The 25,250-nt window shown below is 35.7% G+C and overlaps 1 protein-coding gene across 2 annotated transcripts; it reads left to right on the top strand.

The window, feature by feature from the left end:
* The first annotated feature begins 2,755 nt into the window (after nt 1–2,755).
* Nucleotides 2,756–22,697, top strand: LOC123550078 (betaine--homocysteine S-methyltransferase 1-like). Of its 2 annotated transcripts, XM_045338516.2 has the most exons (7): nt 2,756–2,894; nt 17,960–18,150; nt 19,537–19,731; nt 19,975–20,086; nt 20,831–21,009; nt 21,503–21,584; nt 22,207–22,697. In XM_045338516.2, exons 1-7 carry the CDS (start codon nt 2,882–2,884, stop codon nt 22,488–22,490), a joined length of 1,056 nt encoding a protein of 351 aa, XP_045194451.2. In that variant the 5' UTR covers nt 2,756–2,881; the 3' UTR covers nt 22,491–22,697. The 2 variants fall into 2 exon arrangements, with proteins under 2 accessions (XP_045194451.2, XP_045194452.2); XM_045338517.2 differs by lacking the exon at nt 19,537–19,731.
* The last annotated feature ends 2,553 nt before the right edge of the window (nt 22,698–25,250 follow it).

Raw genomic sequence — 25,250 nt, 5'->3', positions numbered from 1 at the left:
ATTGTATTTTTCTAATATAGATATTTCTGGCAAATCGAGGTTTGCGATTCGGCATGGCAGGGAATTTCAAAGTGTAGTTTTGGAGAGAACCCAGAAACACAGAGAATTTCGGTAAGACATTCCTCTTAAAAAGCCGCCTTTTTCTTTATCTCAGTATTTGCCCCGTCCAAATAAGTTTCTTACGGAAGCCTATTAGGGACATTTTGTCTTTTTTAGTAGTTTTTATGCATAACCTCTTTTGTATGACATATTATGTGTTACGTGCTATCAGTTACCTCTTACATGTTACGTATTACCTCTTAGGTGTTATATCTTGTGTGTTACTTATCAAAAGTTAGATTTGCCTAGTTCTCAATAGGGAAACAAAATTGGCGGATGTTAACGATTACTGATTGTGGCACTTTACCCCTTTTGGTGATCACTAGAGCTAAAACTAGAAAAAAGCTTTAAACGACTTCTGCTATGAACAGCATGATAGATCTTGATCAAACCTGGTCTGTACCACCATTATAAGGTCATTTCTAAATTTGTTTCAAAACGTACAATGATCCCCTCGTAGGGTCCTCTAGAGCTAAACAAAGAAATACCTTTAAACATTTTTTTTCATGAAGTTTTTTGCTGAATTTTCATCAAACTTTGTCTGTAGTTTAAACACGAGGCATTTGATCCCTTTCTGAAGCTCTTAGAGACAGAAACAGAAATAACTTTAAACAACTTTTTCTGATAAACACTTGTTTACCATCATGGTAAACATATGTAGGCAAGACTACATAGCTAGGACATGGTCTTTAGCTCAGTCATGGCGTTTTCTTTTGGCATAAAAATTAGTTACGTTTCGCATACAATTCCATATTTTGTCTAAAATGTTTGATATATAACTTCGAAACTTTAAACACTTGCTTACCATCATGGCCACACATTGCCATATAGTGCAAGATATATCCAGATCCACAAATACAGGTAGATTGTTTGTCTTATCTATATTTTTTTCTTTTTGTCAAAAAATCTTAATATTTTGAACCCATACTTCCATCAATTCTTCGAATAGTCGAGTGCACTGTCAACAGACAGCTTTTGTTTCTTGTTGTTTTATGGGAGTCCTAAAATTGTTCTTGTCCGTACGTCTGTCCGAATATATGTCATGTATATCTCAAAAAGTATTTAAACTAGAGTCATCAGACCTAGGATTGTTATTAAACATGTTACGTTGTACATCTGGTATTGTGGTTTGAGTTTACAAAACCAGACCGTGACTTAGTTAAAAAAAAGAAATCGGGGGTTGGCTGTTCCTAAAAATAGAGGACTGCTTAAACTGGTGCAAAAGGACATATGCAGCATTGTGTATTTCATTACTGCCCATCAACAGACTCGTTAAACCCATTTGTTATTTCCTAGTGATTTATTTAAGTTTGCTGTCTTGAAGCATTATATATTTCATTACTGCCCATAAACAGACTAAATAAAATCCATTTCTTATTTTCTGTTTCTTTTCTTTTTTTCTTCTTTTTTTTTAAAGTATATAAGTCCTTAGACATAAGATGAAATACCAAATTCCTAATACCTTTGACATAAGATGAAATACTTAATGCCTAATACCTTAGACATAAGATGTAAGATGAAATACCTAATGCAAAAGTATGTACATTTTATAAATGCAAGAGCTGATAAATTAGACTTAAGTAGGAATTCGCAGTTCGCGCCGCACTAAGGACTGAAGTATTTATAACTTCACCAGTATTAAAAGCCATTTAACACCTTACACCAACATCTAAAAACAAAACATATACATGTATCACTTCGGCAGTTTAGTGTCCCTTTTTCAACTAAGAATTTCGATGAAAATGTTCTAAGCCCAAGATAAATTTACATACAGTTTCTCTGATGCAAAGGAATTGATTTAAACGTCATAGAAGTGTCCCCTAACCAAATCATATCCAATAGTACCTTTATTTTCACAGATACAAGGAAAAATAATATAATAAAATGAAAGATCTTTTCATTTTGTTAATAAGTGATTAAATCAAACTTTTCTTCAATCAGTGTTAATAGCTCTCTATATGGCATCTTGTACATGTATGGACATTCTGAGTCTTGACTATAATTATATCTTCCTACGGGAACCACACATTTCACAGCATATATTGACATCTTCTTAGCTATCTTTCTTGCCAAAATCATACAAATCAAATACTTTGGTAACAAAGTACATTAGATCAGGCTTTTCATGCGGAATGTAGATTCCAGTTAACAGCTTTTCGATCGAACTTTGTGAAAGAAAACTTTATACATTCCACATATAAAGGATTCAGTTCATATTTCCCGCTTCACCTCTATCTTACGCGTATAATCTAAGAGGTAATAAGTAATACGTAACGCATAATACATCACACATAAGAGGTAATGTAGACTAGCTCCTAGACTATGATATATCTTTTTACATTTTTATGATTGAATGTAGTGAACTGAGCCAGTCTATATCCTATGTCCAATATCATACATCAGTCCTATGTGAAAATCTCTAAAATAGACTGGCTTTTGTCTCTATGAAATTGAATTCGTCAAAAAAGGAAAAAAATTTAATACAGTTATTATCAGTCTAGTGGCTAGTCTAGAGGTAATGCATAAAAACTAAGACAAAATGTCCCTAATAGGCTTCCGTAGTTTCTGGCAATAATTAGGTAATGTACTCAACGCTGTTAGATAACCTCACACTCATATATGATAATGTAACAATACTTGTACACTTGTCTGCTATCTGGAAGTTAAGTTAACCTACGAGATAATATACAAAAGCACGCACCTTCGTTTCATTTAATCTATATATACATTGTAGTTATTTGTATATCAACTGTTGTATCGGGTTAACCTTTATCTACAAAAAATGACAGAAAAAGGTAACGATTTTTCATTAATTTTACATGACATGCATATTTATATTCTTTCGTTTAAAATTTATTTGAATTAATCGGTAATACAATACAATCAACATATAAGTTACATATAAATTGCTACATACTTTGTGTTTGGAAAGCCCTATTTATAAAAATTTCTAACCATATTTGACTGCCTATGTATGCATGCAAATAGATACAAAATATTTAAACAAAACAAAGTAAATGGGTTGGGCAACAAACTATGAAAACATTACATTAAGCCCTTCCAAGTAATGAAATTGTGAAAAAAAGTAAGAACGGCGACACAGAACTGCTTACATGTATTAAAAAGTAATGGATTAAATGATATGTGTCATTATGATTATAAGAAAAATTCAGTGAAATTTGATTCCAAACTCTAATAACTCCTTTGTGTCGTAACGCTGGTCAGGCGCGTACCTGGTGCATATAGTACACAGAGGTGATGTAGGGTAGAGGGGTCGGGAGTATCCTATTAGGATATTTTTAACTGATGACAGCAAATGACATTTTGACTTATATTTGAAGCAAAAACAGTAAATGAAAATCTATTTTTTTCTTGAATACATCGTAATGTAAAATAAGTATCTGATCTGCAAGCTGATTATTTTTTCTAGCCTGAACACAAAATTACAGAATAAATCTCCTAGCTATATCTGTTCGATTTCTCTTTATCACTATACATGTGTGAACTTTTCAAATATATGAAATAAATCCAATGACATGAAGATTTCTGAAGTGTAAATTAGTTGACTCACATTGTGTAAAAAAGAATTTCATTTTATGGTAAAATCCATGATCTTTAACCAGACTCCTATTGCCAAATTAGCAAATTCTTGCTAGACTGGTATGTTTTATTTAAAAATACCACGTTTAAGGGGGAGCGGGAATGTCCGCCAATTAGGCCTACATATAATTATATGAGGCAATCATTGTATCATAAAAAATAATGTAGGGCCTTATGTATCTGTACCTTATACAGAAATAGTAGTGACGTGGTGGCCAGACATTCGTGCGAAAACAGGAACTGTTTTAATTACCCTTTTCCGAAACTTTTGAGCAAAAATTGAGAAAAAAAAAACATGTCTGGCTTATCTTAAGGACAACTAATTTCCAATAATTCTATAAGAGTTAAGTAACAGACCTTTCTGTTTTTCATTCCGACTTGCATTATCCCAACTGTTTGCTCTGCTTTTGAAGCAGCATTGTGATCATCGGATATTTCCACTGATTCCGTGCATAAGTTTAATTTTTGACCATTCCGGCCAAGGACTTCGACGTCTTTATGACGTCATCTTTGTAACAAGTATTTTCCTTGTCAGTATTAAAGGGCGGTGATCTGGCACTCTGGTTATGTTACTAAAAGTAGATTATCTGGAGGCTTATAGCACCCTATGTGAGTTTAGCATAGGGTGCCAGGTCGCCAGATCACCAACCAGGAGGGTGACAGATAACCCTGCGGTTGTCAGATCATTTTCCAGTACCAGATCACCATCACTAGTTGGGACTACTTTTACTGGTATCTCCTAAAAACTAAACGATGGATACGCCAGTCATAAGCTTTATTTTCCCTATTATACTTATATTTTGTGCCACTGAAATTCTGCAGTTTTTAATTGAGGCCAGTGTACACACTACTCAGATTATGTCCGTAGCCTGATCTCCCGGTCATAACTCACCAGTTATTATGTGTTGGTAGCCCAAACGGTCGGTCTGGACATTCAAACATTATTAGCATACAGCAGAGTGACAGCCGTAATACCTGTACTTCGTTTAATTTGACCTACTGATCAGTATAACAATAACAAATATCTGAATATATAGTTGCCCTGTAAAATATTCCAGAACAGTTTAAAAATCACCACAAACATATTAAAAGAAGATATAAAGCCTTGCAAAATAGTTATTTTATCAATGTGTACTTAGTTTATTTTTATTGACATAAATCATTGAAACAAAAGTTGCCTAAACAAATATTTATTACCTCCCTTTAATATCAACACGCATTCTATAAGCACTTTGTGATGATAGGTAAGGGACATTTCATATGTTTAGCCTCGGTACGTTTTATGAATAAAGTGACTAGGTGCATTTAATGGACATAAAATGGATTTTATATTACAGCAAATGAGCAATATTGATGTAAAATATGAACATTAGGTGTTGGAAGTGGGTTAAAACGTCTATGTAGATTCTGAGCTCAAATGTGCAATAGCACATTCTCTAATCAGCCCCTGTGTCTATTTTTAGAATGACCTGATAAACCCAGGTTTATGGTTAAGGATTCGGACAAACATTGAGAGAGATATGTGTTACTTATATAGACTTAATGAATTGTTTGATGGTTGTATGATGTTAAAAACATTATTTTTTTTCTGTTTAAGAACTGTAAATGGATTTCAGACATTCAGACTAGAACTCTGTGAAAACATTTACTTTACCTGATGTTATTATTAACATACAGTAAACTGTTTTCACACCAAATTCGATTATCTTATTCATTTGCTATACTGAAAGCTATGACATTAGTTATAAGAAATAATAATTCAGGAAAACTTTATCAAAATCAAATTACATATTGTTCTCTATTATCATTGGTGAAAGTAAACAAAAAACAGGGGCGTACCTGCCCATACGCCTATACGCCCGTGCGTATAAATAAAAAAAAGGCTTGAAAAAATGAAAATGATTTTAAGGCGAAAAATGCAATAAAAATTGAACCCTTACCCGGGTTAGGGGTAATCTTTACATCACTGACGAAATTAAAACACATTTCCAAAACCCAAAACTGTAATAAAACATTTTTAAACAATTTTGCATGGGCGTAGGAGCGAGTTTAACTTTGGGGGGGCCAAACCTTTTCGACCGGCGGTTTATGTGTGTGTGTGTGGGGGGGGGGGGGGGGGGGGGGGGGGTTAGCGGCAAGGTATCCTCAGTACATTATTTGTGACAAAGCCTCAAAGCCTTGTACAGGGATTAATTGGGCCATAGGCCCCTCAAGCCTTTATGTTTTAGCAATCATGGAGTTATTCTGATGATACACATACGACTAGGCACTGAACTGTCATAATCAGTCATATTATGTATTGTTCTAATTAAGTGTGCCATTTTTTTACATTCTTCTGTTGAAGCCCTGGACATACAATCAGTTAGCACTGCATTTGTCTAATTGTGGTATAAAGTTGTGGAAATATCATTTCCCTTGAATGGACAATGAAAAACAAAAAAATACATAACGTTTACATGCGTAAACAGGCTTAATAGTTAGGCCTACATTGATTTTGCAGACGCTCAAACCGGAACTGTAGTGATTGCGCTCAATGATATATTATTTTTATAAAATGTAAACGATTCTTGGCGTGGCGCGTACAGATTTCAGTACTCACACTACGGAAAGAGACATTTTTAGTCAGAATACAAGGGAAGGCCAAATGCAAATCAGAAATCAGGTTGAAAAGAATTATATGATGCTAAGTAAATGTTATATTAGACTGCAATTTATATCTCTTTTCCAAAATATTCGGGGGGCCAAACTATACTTTGGCCCCCCCTCTCCTAGCTTTGGGGGGGGCCTGGCCCCCGCTGGCCCCCCCTGCTCCTACGCCTATGTTTTGAGATTTGATCTTCAAAGCCTACTCGCTTTCTTTTTCTAACAGTATATGTAAAGTGTGTACGTTGTTGTCCCCCTTTACATAGTATCGCTGTTTATATACGGTATCCGAATGATGTTTGTAAACAAGTTCTCCTGAGCGGGAAATTTTGAAATGTCGTCTCCACCATACCCTGATGTTTTTATTGAATCATCTGTTAGCTTGTCATGTGATGATAAGTTAGCGCTGTTGTCAGAGCAATGGGATGCCCAGGAATACAAGTTTCCAACTAGGTTTGTATTTTATTCTCCCGAAGCTGTTCAAACCTTAACATACATTTATCGAAATAGCCCAGAACAGTTTTAGAATAAGTTTAATAATGCGATTATTTTGCAGTATATTACATTAATATTTATTAGACAGACGGTATTGTAATATACAAAAATATGCGCTTTAAAAGAAACCCGATTTAAACGAAGTATGTGGGCAAGAATGTCATTTTTTCTGTATTGTAAAGTATACTTCATGAAAAAGTAATCGAAGCAGGTATTGTTGTTTCACAAAAATATTTATGCGTTTTATTTAAGGTTCAATGGTGGGAAACTACGGAAGGCACAGGCGGGCTGGTTCACCACGCACAAGTGGCTAAAATACTCAGTCTCTGCTGATGGGGTTTACTGTGCACCATGTTTTTTGTTTGGCGAGCAAGACGCAAGATGCAAAGCCCTGTCGAAAGTTCCAGTTTCAGATTGGAGCAACATCAAAAAGATAATTGAAAAACACGAAAATTCTGTGTATCACGCAGATCAGGAAATTGGAGCCGACAATTTCCTAGCTGTAATGAGAGGGGAGAAAAAAGATATCGAGTGTTCCATTACCACTCAATACAACGTTCTTGTTGAAAAAAATCGCCTTATCCTTACCGCGATTGTTGACACTATAGTGTTTTGTGGTAGACAGAACATTGCTTTACGAGGGCATGAAGATGATATGGGAAATTTCAAGGCTCTACTGAAATTTCAGGCTAAACACAACACTGTGTTAAATACGCATCTGCAAGAAGGAGACCCCCGCACAATGTACACATCCCCTAACATACAGAATGAACTGATTGGAATCATCGGACATATGATATCAAGCCAAATAGTAAACAGTTGTAACTCAGCTGGCGTTTTCGGATTTATTGCTGACGAAGCAACGGATGCTGCTACAATGGAGCAGATGGCCCTCTGTGTCCGCTACGTACACGAGGACGAAGTTCGCGAGGACTTCATTGGATTTGCAGAGTGTGCTAGCACGAAGGGGGAGGCTTTGGCGACAGCATTCCTCCAGAATCTTCAGGAGCTAGGTAAGTCATTTTTGTATACATATGAACGGTAAGCAATCATTAGCTTCTAAACGATTTACGTGCTTAGTTTATACTAATTTATTTTAGCTCCATATCTGTGAAGAAAGCTTGAATCGAGTCCGTATCCTGAAAAACCAGTACTGCTGTCATATTAGAATGTACGGTCGTGACCCTGTTGTGGCTCGAAACTGCAACCTCCGAAATAAGCGGCAGACACCTTAACCTCTAAACCACCGTTATATGCTAATTCGACTGTTAAAAAAATTTTCATTTTATAAAACAGTACCGGTATATACAATAATGTTGCAGATTTGTGTCACAAAACGTGCACTCAGATACGCTGAAGAAGCCATTCTGTATAGATAGCATTTATTTTTGATAATCGCTTAGCATAATCTCAAAGTGTATAGAATTTTCTACATTATTCTCTCCAAAGAATTATTCTTCTATATGGAGTACATAGTGGAAACCATTTAAAACAGAATCGTCTTAGAATTACCACTACTTATGACAAATGATGTGTTATTTTTATGCAGGAGTTGATCTCGACAAGATGCGCGGACAAGGATACGATGGAGCCAGTAATATGTCTGGTATATACAGAGGGGTGCAGGCACGTATCAGAGCACAGTACCCTGAAGCTATATATACCCATTGTAAGGCCCGCTGTCTGAACCTGGCCATTATACACGCATGCAAGATCGGGTACATCCGCAATATGATGGATATCGTGCAAACAGTGGCCTTTGCATTTAATTACTCTGCAAAACGCCTCCTTAACTTCAAAGAGACGTTGGAAGCTGACGACGTGAGCCGTGCCAATATGGAGGAGAGAAAGCGTCTTCAGTCTCTCTGTGAAACGAGATGGGCAGCACGTGCGGACGCCCTTCACACATTCCTATGTGCCTACAGGTAAACTTGAAAGAAGTAAATTTTTACTTATAGAAAATATACATCGGAAGTTTAGTTGACACAAGCTATCAGTTAATTTGATTATGTAAGAACAATAGTCTATAAATTTAAAATTTCTTTTTTGAAAATTATTTGGCTACGCATTTACAATTTTAGAACAGTTGTGACGTCACTTGAGCAGCTTGCTGACGACGGAGACACAAAGGCATCGGGGCATAAAACATCAGTCTTGCAGTTCAGCTTTATTGTGTCGTTGGTAGCAGCCGAACACGTCCTATCGGCTCTTGTTTCCTTGTCGACCGCACTGCAGAGCAAAACCTGTGACCTGGTCAAAGCTGCAAACGATACTAAGATTGTGATAAGGCTGCTACAGGTACACCGTTATTTCGCAATTTCCTTTGTATGGTCGATACAGGACATCCGAAAATTTGTCGCACAACACTCCTATACAGCAGTATAATTTTATTAGGAGAGAGCTATCACTTTTTAATACCTTGGCAGCCTACCAATATGTTTTTGTACCTTTTTCATAAAATATGTGTTACACTACATGGTCCGCTGTATGTGTGCATGTGCATGCGCGTCTGGCTGACTGTCTTTCTGCTATTGTTCTGGCCGTTTTTGATACCAGTACGAATTCAATATAAAATCTACAAAGTCCTTGACTTTTTTAGAATGACAGAGCTTGTGAGGACGTATGGGACACCTTGTATGACAAGGCTGTGATGATTGCCGCTGACGTTGGTGTTGAGCCGTCCATGGCCAGGAATGTTGGGCGCCAGCAAAACCGCGCCAATGCTCCAGCGCAGACGATATCTGCATTTTGGAAGGTCAACATGTACTTACCGTTCTTAGACCACATGCTCACAGAGCTTAACGACAGACTGATGCAGGCTAATGATGGATTCAAGGTCCAATGGCTGATACCATCCCAGGTGAAAATATATGAAACACTTTTATAGAGCTCTACATTTCATTCATTCATTCATTCATTCATTCAAGAGTTATTGTCTGATCAATTGTTTTCGTATTGTTTGAACGTGAGGTGTGAATTGAACATTATAATGTTTAGGCCTAAATAAAGTAAAAAAGAGGTATTTAACATACTATATACATGATCAGCCGATTAATGAATTTAAAGATATAATAAATTTTCTTTAAATCAACAGCATGTCATATATATTTGATATATCACAGGTGCAAAGAACAAATCTACCTGTCGAAAACTGCAGAGAACTATTCAGAGGGGTACAGGCTAATTTAGACGTCGACGAGGCGACGTTTTTGAGGGAATGTGCAAGATGGCGAACTTGGTGGACAGACCCTACACTTGCAGACGGCCGTCCGATGGCCACTGAGGACCTTTCAGCTAGTCTCCGTCTGGCTCGGAAAGAATCATTTCCAAACATCAGAATGTGCATGATGCTTCTTACTGTTATGCCAGTGTCTACGGCGACCGCAGAGAGGTCATTCTCTACCATGCGTCGGGTGAAAACATATCTGAGGAGCACAATGGGAACTGAGAGACTGAGCGGTCTCGGGTTAATGAACATTTATCAGGAGCGAGAAATCAATGCAGACGAAGTAGTTGACATCTTTGCAAATAGAAAAAGTCGCAGGCTTGCACACGGTGGGGAAACCACGTGACTAAATCGGATAACGTGCACGCAAAAGTGCTAAAAATAGGCCCGCTTCAGGTATGTTTTTTCACTATAACTTTTTTGATCCGCCATTGTTTTAAACGAGATAACGTGCATAAACCCCGCAATAAAAAGCTCTTTCATCGGATATATGTAACTTGATGAAACTCTCTCCCGTTTTTACGTAATCCTTGCCCAACCGATTCGAAAGATGCAAAATATTTTGGTAACGAACACGTCTGTTCACAAGTTACGCACCTAGCACAGATTCTGCAGAGAATTTTCGCTGGAATTAGGTTTAAAATAAAGCTTGTCATTGTCCAAAGTCCTGTACCAAATATTTAACATGACTATTCAGGAATATTAAAAGATATCGTAAGACAAAGGGTGCGGTAACGTACACGTTGCGGTTTTCAGGAGGTGACGTACACGTCATTTTTCCCCAGAGGGTAACGTACACGTCAAAAACTATTTATCATGCATGTAGAACATCTTTGTCTTTAAATGACTGAACTGTAAACATTTTGATATTGTTATAAAAAAGATGCAGATGCTGGGAACAGGCTGTTTTTCTTTCGGTATGTTAGTATATACAGAAATGCTACAGTGAAAATGAATAGCATTTGGAATTTTATGGTCTAATCGTGTATGTTATTTTGACAAGTAGACATTGTTAGCAGTTGCCATTTTAAATGTCAACTTTTTTTTTCTCCAACTATCAAACGTTAATTAGGTTTCTGGGAATAAACCATGTCCGTCTGTCAGCAGGGTTTAATCAAATCCATATGTTCAAATCTTCTTGATGACCCGTTGAACTGTAAACATTTTTTATATTGTTAAAAGATGCTGAAATTAGTATAAATTCTGAACGATAACTGGAACGATAGCATGCTTGATAACCATGATTTTTCTTTATTAAAACGTTACAATACAGAAATCTTTTTGTTTAATATGACAGCATGCACCTTATTTGAATCATTGACAAACTATTTGAGTTCTATCATGCATGGGACCATAACAATCAGCCAATAATATAAACACGTTGTCGTTTAAATTATCGTGCGGGAGTAATGTTATTTTTTCTGTGGGTTAGTGACAGTTTGTTGGTCAGCTAGTTATTCATTTAGACCTCCTTACTGAAACAACATATCAGTATTGACCTAAATTGTGCATATCTAAGGACATAGTCATTCCATGGTTGATTAAATTATAAATGCTGACATATTCTGATAATATAGATCTATAAATGCATCAGTTACATCCAAAGCTTTAAAGTAACAGCCTCGGTTATGTTTAGGCTGTTCATTCACAAAATCAAATACCTTATATAAGCATTAACGAGATTACAATTAACTATTTTACTAAACTAAGCTATGTTGGATCGCAAAAAAAGTTAGAAAATGTCGCAAAAAGTTGATTTTTTTTTAACCAAGTACAGTTGACAGACAGATTTTGTGTCGCCTACTACAAAGTAGCTGCGACATATAGGGATCACTTTTCCGTCGTCCGTCTTTCTGTCCGTTGGCGACCGGCTGGCGTCCGTCACGCTTCTTGTCCGGAGCATAACTCAAAAAATAATAAAGGTGCTAATTTGTTACTTCATATTACAATGATCGAACACAGTGAGAGGATGTGCAGTATCAAAGAACCATAACTCTAGGTGGTCCCATTTTTCAATTATCTCCCCTTATCCTTATAAAAAGACTTGTCCAGAGCCCAAGTCAAAAACTATTTGAAGAATTTGAAGATACTTTACACATTGACAGAGGAGGCGCAGTGTAATGGTCCCATTTTTAAATTACCTCCCCTTGTCGTTATATAGAAAGCTTGTCTGAAGCCCAAGTCGAAATCATATAAAGGATTGACTTGAAACTTTGCACATAAATAGAGGTCCAATGAAAGAAAGTACAGTGTCAAAGAACCATAACTCTAACTGATCTTATTTTTGAATAACCTCCCTTTATCTATGGAAAAAACTTGTCTGGAGCCAATGTCAAAACCATATAAAGGATTGTTTTGATACTTGATACATTGATAGAGGTCAGTGAAGCAAAGTGCAGTGTCAATGAACCATTACTTTAGCTGACCCCATTTTTGAATCACCTCCCTTTATGCATGAAAAGGAAAAGCAAGAAGCTTGACTGAAGCCCAAGCCAAAAACTATGAAGGGTTGATTTGATACTTTGTACATTAATACAGGTCAGTGAAAGGAAGTGCAGTGATAAGGAGTCATAACTCTTACTGACTCTATTTTTAATTACCTCTCTGTATGTATAAGAAACTTGTATGGAATCCAAGTAAAATCAATGATATACAAAATATAAACATGTCAAAAAGAAAAGTAACACGTTTTTTTCTGTTGTTATTTTTAGAAAATGGGTCGTCCAAAAAAAGTTTTTCCCACAACAGTGGTAGGTTCACGCTCCACTATGTCTCTTCTCGTGCGCCTTTAAATTACTTTTTCTCCGAAAAGACATTTCGCTCTCCTGGCAAATATATTCATTCTCCGTGCTATAAATAGATAATAGTTTTACTGCTGTTACTCTCGGTGCAACAATTATACCTATATGCGTATTTAATACTTCTTTTTGTTTGTCTCTTTCAAAAGTCAGAATCATAATTTTGGTGCGGACAACTAAACTAACTATCGTTACTGGAAAGAACAAGTACTAGGCTTCCATCACCCGTAAGCAACTGTCAACTTTTTCACTCAAAGATACATGGTCAGTTGCGCATATGATGGATTTAGAGCAAAATAATTTCAAAATTTTATCATCTTACCTATTTATGTATAGATATACAAGAGCTGTAAACGTGTAATTATTTCCAAGCTAGGATGAGGACCGACGCTACACATTTTCACTGTAGCATTTCTGTATATACTAACATACCGAAAGAAAAACAGCCTATTCCAAGCATTTGCATCTTTTTTAACAATGTTAACAATTCAGTCATTTAAAGACAAAGATGGTCTACATGCATGATAAATAGTCTTTGACGTGTACGTTACCCTCTGGGGAAAAATGACGTGTACGTCACCTCCTGAAAAAACGCAACGTGTACGTTACCGCACCCTTTGTCTTAGGATATCTTTAATATTCCTGAATAGTCATGTTAATTATTTGGTACAGGACTTTGGACAATGACAAGCTTTATGTTAAACTTAAATTCCAGCGGAAATTCTCTGCAGAATCTGTGCTAGGTGCGTAACTTGTGAACAGACGTGTTCGTTACCAAAATATTTTGCATCTTTCGAATCGGTTGGGCAAGGATTACGTAAAAACGGGAGAGAGTTTCATCAAGTTACATATATCCGATGAAAGAGCTTTTTATTGCGGGGTTTATGCACGTAATCTCGTTTAAAACAAAGGCGGATCAAAAAAGTTATAGTGAAAAAACATACCTGAAGCGGGCCTATTTTTAGCACTTTTGCGTGCACGTTACCCAAGTTAGTCACGTGGTTTCCCCACCGTGTTGCATTTGTTTTCAAAGTCTAGCGAGAAAATAGAATGGACATGTATCTCATATGAAAAAATATCATGTCATTCATTATTTTACGAATTTTATCATTACATTTTGTGATGAAATTTAAGTGTCTAGTTTTACCCAAAAGACCCTTATATTAGCTCTCCTGGCAGCCCTAAAAGCAAAATTTTTCCGGGGGAGGGCCCCCGTACCCCCACCCGCAGGAGGGGGACACCCCCTCCTCCAACCTCCCCCACGGCGTATTTTTCAATATGACCCAGGAACGCCCCTGAAAAAAATGACACTGATAGAAAAATAAAACATCTGTTATTGAAACCTTAGATTGAAATCTATATCAACCAAAAAGAAAATACCTATGTATGAAAAATACATAATGTGATCTGTCAGTATAAAACAATTTTCTCTTTTTTGAGAACCAGAGTGGGAAAATCGTGAACAACTGTCTTAGGCCTACTTTTTTAGAAAATTTATTGGTTTGTTTAAACTAAAACATGAGCAGTATTTGAGTCAACTCAGTTGGACCAGATATTGCGAGTTTGATATTAGTGACAATCTGACTGGGGAATAATTCGTTCAGGATCCAAGTGTCCAAATTTTGTGGGAAAGTTGTATGACAGTTTGCATTGCTTCAGTTAACAGACTCCTGATACATAACCTAAATAGGACTAAAATGATAATAATGTCGCGTCAAACAATAAAGAAAAAAAAAAGAACAAGTAGAATTTGTCAGAACAAATGTTCCAAACTTTAGATACGTAACAAAAATGAAACAATATTTTTTTTCTGCGTTTTTTACTATCATTCAATATATAATAAATAACAATTTTTATGTGTAAAAGTTACTAAATTCCAATTAATTCATCGAAATCCTTCTTTATCTTTTGTCATTTTCCGTCTGAAACAAAAGCAGCAATTGCTACAAAATACAATTCATTTATTATATTTACTAATACCATCTAAAAACATCGTGGAAAATAATAGTTTAAAAGTTTGTCCAGCATCTTCACTTGGTATATTTTTTTAGTTAAGTAGCTTAAAATGGGCTATAAAATTACAACCCATTATTTTTTAAGTTATACTATTATATCTATATCATGCAGATGTTCTTATTTTAACTGCCCTTTTCGCAAATTTTGAAGACATTTTATGAGCATTTACTTTCTTTTTTACTAAGAATATTGACAAAAAGTCTCATAATTATGCCTACATGATCAATTATTACATGTATATTTTATTCACGGATGATTATCTAAAAAGATATGAACAAAATGCACCAAATATTCAACCATCTCAGTTAATATACACTTTATTACTTTAAATATAAACAAATTTTACAACACCGGCCAGGTACATCATTTACTGCGGGATAAGAATGTGCAAATACAATCCCTATGTACAGTAATTAACTCTATGTGCTATAGAATTATACTGTCCGAAAATCTCTGAGCCATGCATGTTTGTTACTAATAATAGGGATGACCGCATTGAGTGTGACGTAGTGATACCTGTAATCTGAAAATGTGCTATACTAATACGAAAGATTTGTACATCTCAATTTGGGTTTCAAAACCACATTCGTAAGTGGCAACTGATTCAGCAGTTTTATCCCATCAACCATAGAGGTCCTCATTCCTCAATCCTAGAGTCCTCATCCCTCAACCACAGAGCTCCTTGCTCCTTGATCATAGTGGTCCTCGGAGCACCTTAAATGAAGTCATCTTAGTTAAAGCTATACATTATATAATTACCCGAATCCCTCTCAGGCTCTCAGGTAGTACTGTTAGTATTTGTTTTGTCACAGTTAGTGCCTTGATGGCGTAAAGATACCAATGCTTGCAACCTAATAAGACCAACATGCGACCAACATAATGTTGGTTGATTATCAACATGATGTCAAGCTGATGAGTATCGGTATCAACATAATGCCAGCAGAAGATGAACATAATGTCAGTGGAATAACATGACATCAGCGAGTATCAACTTGATTATAACACATTAGAACAGCATCAGGTCCGCTTCATGTAACTCAGCAGCATTGTACAACATATAGAATCTACTTACAAATCGACATATTTACCGACATACCACTCAACTTATAACTTTGTAGTTTTGCCTGTAAATTCCAGTCATAAAAATTTTTTTTATTATGTACTACAATTTCTTTGAAAGTTGTTGACATCAAGATCTTTCTTTTTAATTTAGTTTAATACTCTCACATACACTACTGATCAAGACAAAAGCTGTCCTTCATCCCACCCTTTACCAATCCTGGTCCAAAACCTAACACTACAATGTGAAAAACTGTTATAGAGGGCACTGTGGGAGGAGAATAAGTAGAATAAGAAAGTTTAAAAGATAAATGTTCCGGTTTTCTGTCTGGCTTAAAGTTATACTGACACAGTGTACAGAGTATCAATGGAAGGGATTGATACTCATGCAGCACCATACTGTCACCTGGGTAATTTTCTCACATGACAATCAAAGACGGCTCAAACTCATACTTATAGCACTCTATGGGATTTTAACATGGGTGCTATATTACCATCCCGGACGTTGCCATAATTTTACCAGTAGATTCTAGCACCCTATGGGGTTTTAATATGGGTGTCATATTCCCATCCAGCACATATTTTTTCAAACAGAAATCTAGATCCACTGATCTGAATGCTTCTAATCTGTTATTAAGCCCAAGTGAAATTGAAAAGAACTTTTAAACACGACGACATACATGAAACTGGCGTCACAAATGACGTCACACACCCGATATGAAATTTGAATGGCAATTGGAAAATATTGACATTTCAGGTTCCATTCATGCGTAAAAACTTTTTTTCACTGGATCCGTCCATGAATTAACGGGAGAAAAATCGTGTGCAAAGAAAGCAATTCACGTGCTGTTAATATCCGACTTTTATTTTTGAAATGCTTTCCCAGGCAGGGACGTAGATCTATATGTATTTCCTCAGATTAAAATCTGGCATCTGCGTCTTGTTTCTTTCATAAAAACCTCTTCTTGTAGAATAAATTTAAAGATGCAATCTAAACCATAGAATGTTTTGCTGTATCAGTTACCAACGCCAAATGCGCTGCCCCCAACAATGTTCGTACTCGCTTCTTTCCTTGTTTACTCCCCTTTTAGAACTCAGCGTATTTTCAGTTTTTGTAGACAACCGTGAATGTTTAAGAATCGCGTGTAACTTGTGCAAGTGTTTGTTTTTAGGAATCATATTTATGATTTTATTAAGTATCGGTCGGTATGTTGTTATCTAATTTCTGGAAGAGCTTGAAAGCTTAACACTACGTTCGTACTCATCCGTTCTCCAAATGTGTCCGTACTCAAAATAACTCGAATGTAAAGTTATTATTCTTGAAATTGTGCTCTTGTTTACCAAATGTTGAAGTTATATGAACCTTTTTTCTAATTCCATGTTTGTAATAACGAGAGATAAAAAATCGTTTAAAAATCTTTTAGTATTGTTGTTGATTTCTGGGGCCCTGCTTACGGATATTTAAAACATGTTTACCGTTTCCAAGAACAACAGAATGGTAATTAAAAATGTAGCGGAATCGTAAAGTCATCACATATGAAAACAATACACTTAGTCGTCGTGTAATGTTTTTTTATGCAAGAATAGCGACAATACACGTTTGTTTTGTGTATTGACGTCTGCAGAAGCCATTGGTATCTTCGGTCTCGGTCACAGACAATCCCGCGGGCTTCTGCAGACGTTAATACACACAAAGAAAAACGTGTATTATCCTTACACTGAAACATAACGGATTTTTTTTAAAATAAGTATGTAACAAAATTTTGTGTTGTCAGATGTATGAGGACTGATACAAAATTTTGAGAATGAGGTTTTTCCTCATAAATCGTTCTCAACGCACGAACGAAAACATTGACATATGACCGACTGGGCAATGACAATAAAAGCATTATTACTAACCACATGTATTAGAAATAAGCAAAATTGAATGCTCCAGATTTATATGTTTTACAATAATAATATATCCGGTAAGTACAACCTTTAACAGGACTATTTTTAAGACATGTAAGTATGTGTTTTCCAGGCTTACTTCAGAGATTAGAAAATGGTGGTAATGTGGTTGTTGCAGAGGGATATATTTTCGAATTCGAGCGAAAAGGCTATCTACAGGCAGGATCTTTTGTTCCAGAAGTGACCTTAGAACATCCAGAACTTGTCAGACTTATGTATGAAGAATTTGTTCATGCTGGCAGCGACGTTGCACTAGCGTTCACGGTACGTCAGCATATTAATTCATTATTCCTAATTTTTTTTTACACATGTACAGGCGATACATACCAGTTATGCCATAAAGCTGATCATTCTAGAGATCGTAACGCTGACTAGCTACAACAATTCGTCATACGAGAAACGTGCAATTTGTAAATTTTACATGGAAAGCGTGTATTGTGATGAGATGTTAAAGACCTGCTCCAGTCCTACCTTTTAACCTTAAATTGTCACTGAAAAGCATGAAAATCCTGATTATGAACAGTGACGCCTGTCAAAATAGAGTCAGGGTATAATATAATATATATTGAAACGAAGTAAAGTAGCTGTGGTTTTGCGTGCTAAAGTGTGGTGCATGACCGTTAACTGTTACCTATTGTAATCATGGGTTGCATACACACAGTAGAATTTGAATAGCCGCGGAGCAGGGCTTTAAGACACTTGCTGTTCCAACAGGCACTGTAAGCTGGCGATTTTATCGTTTCAGAGATCTGTTACTTTTAACGTATACTTTTTAGGTTTACATAAATAAGAAAACAAAAGTGCAAAAATATGGAATGATGTGTGTTTATGTAGTTACCATATGGATATAAAATACATTCGACTGCTTGATGTGCGCCCTCCACACACGTTAATCAGCCCAATGAATTTCATACCCTTTTGGTCGCTTCATTAACACTAATTATACCCAAATTGAAATTCTCTGGACTACACTAGTGTAAACCGACATCAATGATACAGATTATTTTTAGATAGTAAATCAAAATTTATGTTATCGAGTTAGCAACGATATATAATTTATCACGGTAATCCATTGTTATATTTTAAAATATCTTTATAGTACCTTCATTTAGTCCGAATAAAGTCTTTTTCCACCAAAGCTCTTTATTAGATTTCTGTGTTCGGAATGGCAGATTTTGGCATATACTGAGGCTGACATAATTATGTTCGTAAATAGTTCTCAAGTACTTGCTTGTAAAATAATTTTTTATCAATGATGGCGTTTCAAGATGTATGCATGTCTACAGTCTTGTCTGTCATAACCACAGATCCCCTCTCTTAAAGTTCTGCCTCATTATTTCCTCGTTTAGGGTAAAGTCATTATTCTATCTGGGGACCATACGCCGCTTTTAATGGAATTGCACTCTGTTCATTATTGAAGGTTCCATGTGCACCGAGCCTGCAACATTTTCGTTTACGTCGTTTTGTGCAATCTGTTGTTTTCCACATTTTTATTTTTTTCAAAATCGCAACTGTGTCGGAACATGTTTACAGGTTAAGTAGCTCCATGGGTTATATAACTGTTTTAATGACACTACACAAACTGTTTAGATAAAACAAGCTTAGATAAAACTAGGCTTAGTAATGCTTTATGATTGATGAATTTTGTAGTATTACGCACACCGAGAAAAGCTACGGCTAGTTGGGAGAGAGAACGATTTGGAGAAAATAAATAGCAAGGCACTAAAAATGGCACGTGAAGTTGCAGACGAACATGGCTGCTTGATGGCGGGAAACATCTGTAACACTTCCGTATACCTACCAAATGACGAAGAAACATATAAAATTACAGAAGCAATGTTTAAGGTATAAGCCAAACATAAATTTTATTGCGAAAGTAAATGTATGCGACGGTCTAACAAAATGTTAACCCCTACAGCTGACCTCGTTCCTTGGCCTGTGGAACATTTTACAGCGTATATATGAGTGCCGAACAATTAGTCTTTAGCAATTAGACATTTTAGGTATATTTAGTCTGCAGAAAAGAAATGTTTACTGCATACTCAGTTAAATCACTTGTAACATAACTAGCGGTGTTCAATATTGCAGGAACAGATTGAGCTTGCGGTTAAATACAGGGCGGACTACATAGTGGCAGAGACATTTGCTCACCATGGCGAGGCAATGTTGGCTTTAGAGTGTATCAAGAAATACGGAAAAGGTTGGTTAGACCTACTGATTTCGAACACCATGATATCTGAAGTTATAGAGTCCATTTCCGAGTTTAGAGACCATTCGTTAACCAACTCAAACACGGCTTGAGTTTTTTTAATGAAAATACCTATCTTGGAGGGCTCTCGAGAAGCTTGCTTGTGCACCTTTAGTTACCAGACAGACTCTTTATAAAACATACTTCTCATCAAGCTTCATGAAATTAGTAATTCAGCTGCATCGCGTTGATCTAAAAAAGGTAATAGGTAAGGGTAGATTTCTCAGAAAAACACAGCACCACAAACACAGCCTCAGAGCCACGCATTTGCAAAGTAGGTCCACAACAAAGAGAAACTGTAACGGAAAAATATTACAGACGGGTTGCAACAAAAATCCAACAAGTACATTTTAATTTTATGCAAAACATAGATGGGAGGGAGAGGTGGGGGTTGAAGGGGAAAGTAGAACAAGAATGAATATACAAAGGGGATGCTACGTTAATCACAGTTACACTACAACGTAAACCACAATAGTGTTGACATTCATGTACCAAAGACAAACACCCACAGCCACACACAACTAACTAACATAGATAAAAAAGGAGTAAGATATAACAACACTGTAGGGCACCGCCCATGACACATAGACGCACAGGCACACAACGCACAAATATAAGCAGGGAAAAACAACAATCGGGCAGAACTACCTTAGTACAATCATAAACGTATAATGATCCATATCTATTTATAACTAGGGTTACCAGCAGTAGTAACGCTATTCGCAGCGACAGGAGACACGTTCGTTGAGGGGGTCAATGTCGCAGAAGGTTGTAAACTGTTGGAGGACGCTGGTGCGGCTGTTGTTGGCCTAAATTGTAGTAGGGGACCAGAAACAATGATTCCCCTTCTTAAAGAAATTAGGCAAATGTGTAAAGTATGTTCATTTAGTTATACACAAAAAGTGTGTGTAAATTCCTTGATTTTACTAAAGAGACGTAACGAATACTTCAAATTTGTGTGAAAATGAGTATAAAAATTCTAAAAATCAATGTTTGGACTGTGATTTGTTACACGAAAGTGCTAAGTGTCAAGATACCTCGAACTGAAACATATTTTTTGAACGAGTGAACTATTAATAATTAGTACAAAGGGAAACATATAAAAGTGTACTCAAGCTATAAGATATATTTCTATTCATTGTCCTCTCAAAAGTCAAAAACTAGGTAACTTAACTCGTAAACCTGCTTGATCGTATTTGTTATTAATAAATGAATTAATTCATCTCACACATAACCTGACTCATGCTAACTTTGTATATGTGCTGCAAGTTCAAAATAAATACCTTATCGTACATGTTGTCGTCAAAATCTCTTCACATTGCAATATTATAAAAAAAACAACCCGATGGATTTTGTATTTTCATGCAGGGTCCTATAGCTGCATTACCAGTGACCTATAGGACAACACAGGAGGAGCCAACTTTCACCGCATTAACTATACCGGGAACCAGTAAGTTATTTCATCACAATATGATATCGGCCTGATATTTTTCTCATTCCATAATCACTAGTAAAATATCATTTTCTGACATAATAAATGTTCATTAATCAGTGCTTCTATCCCAGTCAGACAAGACCTATGAGCAACTGTCTTTACAGATTAACGGTTTGCCATCAGTCAAATCACAATCTGTCATTGTCCAAACGTTCAATACATACCTGTTACGGCTGCCGGTCTTCGGTACATCTTTTACCCTCCACACTGAAATTTAATCTTGCAGAACACAGACAAAACAAACGTTTATGTCATCAGAGAATAACAAAAAAATTATAAAGTTACAATAGGTACACTTGACATTTCCCTAGTAACATTAAAGGAAGCTTCAATCACCTGGACACTTACTAGCCGGGAGTACATTAGAACCTTGCTGAACGCTAAGCAAAACTAAATTGAAAAAGTCGGATATTTTACTGTTATTTAGTATCTTGCAAGAAATGTGATACAAACCCTATATGATACGTTATAAGATGGCAAGATCCGTTATCTAGGACCAGTAACAGCTTATCAAAAGTTTAACTGTGGCTGTTACTACTGTCGACAAACTGACTAAAACAAAACACTTTTGTTTCAGAAAAGAGAGCATTTCCGCTTGACTTGTGCGCATGTCTTCGCAGTCGTCAACAGATAGCGGAGTTTGCCGAGCAATGTAAAGAAATTGGTGTGCAGTACATTGGCTTATGTTGCGGAAACTCCGCAAACATGACCCGAATTGTTGCAGAGAAGTATGGACGTAACCCACCTGCTAGCAAATACGCACCAGCTATGGAAAAGCACTTCATCTTCGGCGATAAATCCAAGTTTAAAAGCGGTTTCACAGAAGATTTGAGAACACATATTGGAGGACAGTTTGATTAAATATATTTATTCCCGTGTTGGCAATTTTCAGACAGGGAGTTATTATAAAGTATAGTACTTATCGATATTTCCTATTATCCAAGTTCATATTATATTTGCAAACGAATCACTTTGCCTTTCAACAAATGTAATAAATATTAGTCGCCTGTGGATACTGACTGCACAGTTTCTTTCAACTTAGCTGAATAATAAACTCCCGAATATTTCAAAAATGCATGATGCATTGTGAGTTCGTTAACATTACAACCATTTCTGTTTTTGTTTACGAAGTTTGAATACACAATGTACTTGTTGCTTGTCCGTGATATAAAGCATTACAAGCTGATCACCGTGAGTGATACAGTTTGCATGTTTTTCGTTTTACATTTAACGTTTCTAGTTACGGCAAAGTCCTCAAATCAAGTGGCCATAAAATGGCCCGAAAGTGACATGACATCCAGATAAATATAAAAAGAATATTCTTGTTGTAATCCTTAAATATCACAAGCTTGGATTGTTGTGATAGCCAATTAATCGTTATCAATAACAAAATACTCTTTCAATATATCCTTTTACTGACAATTTGACAGCTATTTTTTAACAGGTGTCCCATATACTTGTCTGTGTTTATATTTACCTAACCTCTTACACTTGAACAAATCGTATAAAGCTAGTAAGGTATATCTAAATTAGTATAAGATCAATTAATAGTGGTTAAGTAATTGAATATTAAATATGAATAAAGTGATTAGTTGAGAAAATTTAATAATTATTGTAAATTATGATTATCAGTATATTTCATTATTACGAAATACATTATACGATCAGTTTCGGATAACCAAGTCATTTATAGAAAATTGCTAAATGCTCAGTATTAATTTTCAAGATTATAACAAGATACTGATTTTTAGGGTTATCTTATTTCAATAAATAGGTATTTTTTACATTTGAAGGAAATAGTAAAAAGTTATGAATAATTTCATGCAGTTAATTGAGGAGTATGATGGTTTAAAACATTTTATCAAATAACACATGCAATGTTATAAAAATGCAGATTACTGTTTATCCATGTGATTACTTGGAAAAATGTAAATGTTACAATGATTACATTACTGATAACATTACCAGGTCTGGCACGGCTAAGCGAACTCTAATAAAATACACGAATGAGGCCCAGACACCAATGACGTATTGTACACGGTCCAATACAAAATATATTATGCGACTGTGCCACTTGAACTGCTGTTATGTTGTTCAATCACAATAGATATAGAAATATTCTGTTTTTGATTTATGAGTTTTAGTTAAAGTATAACTAACATGTACTGGTTGAAAACCAGTGATATCTAAGCACATAAAGCTGACACCGTAAGAGTCGATTATAGCTACAGTCTTTTGCATAATTGTACTCTCTTGAAGACTACGCTTTTGATGTATGCATATTAAAGGGTCTCAGTGCAAGTGGTCAAGGTCGCTAACTTAATCATTTGCCCTTAACGATGGGTCGCGCCATCACAATCGTCATGCAGGATTCAACACTTAAATGAAGTTTTATTTCCATCCGCATTGTAAATTGAGGGGCACCTGGTCTATCTTATCACCAAATAATTGGCATATGTCATCAGTATATTACACAATTGTATTTCTTTTTATTACTAAAATACTTTTATATCTCCTCTATTTTACGACGAAATTAGTACAACACAAACTGGTACTATGCATACAGTGCCATATACTTTGTGTTTCAATAATTCTGTATCTTGAAGCATTGGACCATTGACATTTGATATTGCACATTGCAATGTGTCAACTAGTCTTAAAAATTAGTCTTAAATAATTTGTATATAGTGGTTGGAGTAATTGATATTTAAAATTGAATAATAGGTGAAATATAGTTAAGAAAAGTTAATTACTATTTATTGTAACATATATGAATTATCACGTTATATTTACATTATTACTGAACGAAATAATAACGAGTCAGTTTCGGAATTACAACCAAGTACATTTATATGAAAATTGCCCTAAATGCTTCAGTTTATTAATTTTCAAGTATTATAACAAGCATACATTGATTTTTAGCGTTATCTTATTTCAAAAATAGTATTTTTTGTACATTTTGAAGAGAAAAAGTATAAAAGAGGTATATGATATAAATGTTTACCATGCACGTTTACCCAATAACAGGAGTATGTTGGTTCTTAACACTTTTATCCAAATAAACAAATTCATGTTATAAAAATGCATGATTACTGTTTACCTGTGATTACTTGGAAAAATGTAAACGGTTACAGATGATTACAATTACTGATAACGATTACCTCAGGTCTGGACACGGCTTAAGCCGAACTCTAATAAAATACAACCGAATGAGGCCCATGACACCAATGGACCGGATAATTTAGTAACACCGAGTCCAAGTACAGAAATACTTATTACTGCCGACTGTTGCCACCTTGAAACTGCTGTTATGTTTGGAGTTCAATCACCAATAGATATTCAGAAACATATTTCAGATTGTCTGAATATATGGTCTTTAGTTAAAGTATAAACTAGAGCATGTCATCCGGATGGAAACACACCAGTGCCTCTAAGCACATAAGCGGACACTGGTAAAGATGTCCGATTTCATAGCTTACAGGATAACCTATTATATACATTTTGTACACATCTCTTGAACGGACTGACTGTACATTATTTGATGGTATGACACTTATTCAAAGGGACCTCAGTGGCGAAGTGGTTAAGGTCGCTAACTTCGAATCATTTCCCCCTTACCGA

Source organism: Mercenaria mercenaria, chromosome 6 (genome assembly GCF_021730395.1).
Source record: "Mercenaria mercenaria strain notata chromosome 6, MADL_Memer_1, whole genome shotgun sequence".
NCBI classification, from domain to species: domain Eukaryota; kingdom Metazoa; phylum Mollusca; class Bivalvia; order Venerida; family Veneridae; genus Mercenaria; species Mercenaria mercenaria.
This window is presented reverse-complemented; position numbering and strand designations above follow the sequence as displayed.

Coding starts and splice junctions, on each gene's coding strand:
- LOC123550078 (XM_045338516.2), top strand. Junction 18,151..19,536: donor ACGTTGCACTAGCGTTCACG/GTACGTCAGCAT, acceptor TGAATTTTGTAG/TATTACGCACACCGAGAAAA. Junction 19,732..19,974: donor TTACAGAAGCAATGTTTAAG/GTATAAGCCAAA, acceptor TCAATATTGCAG/GAACAGATTGAGCTTGCGGT.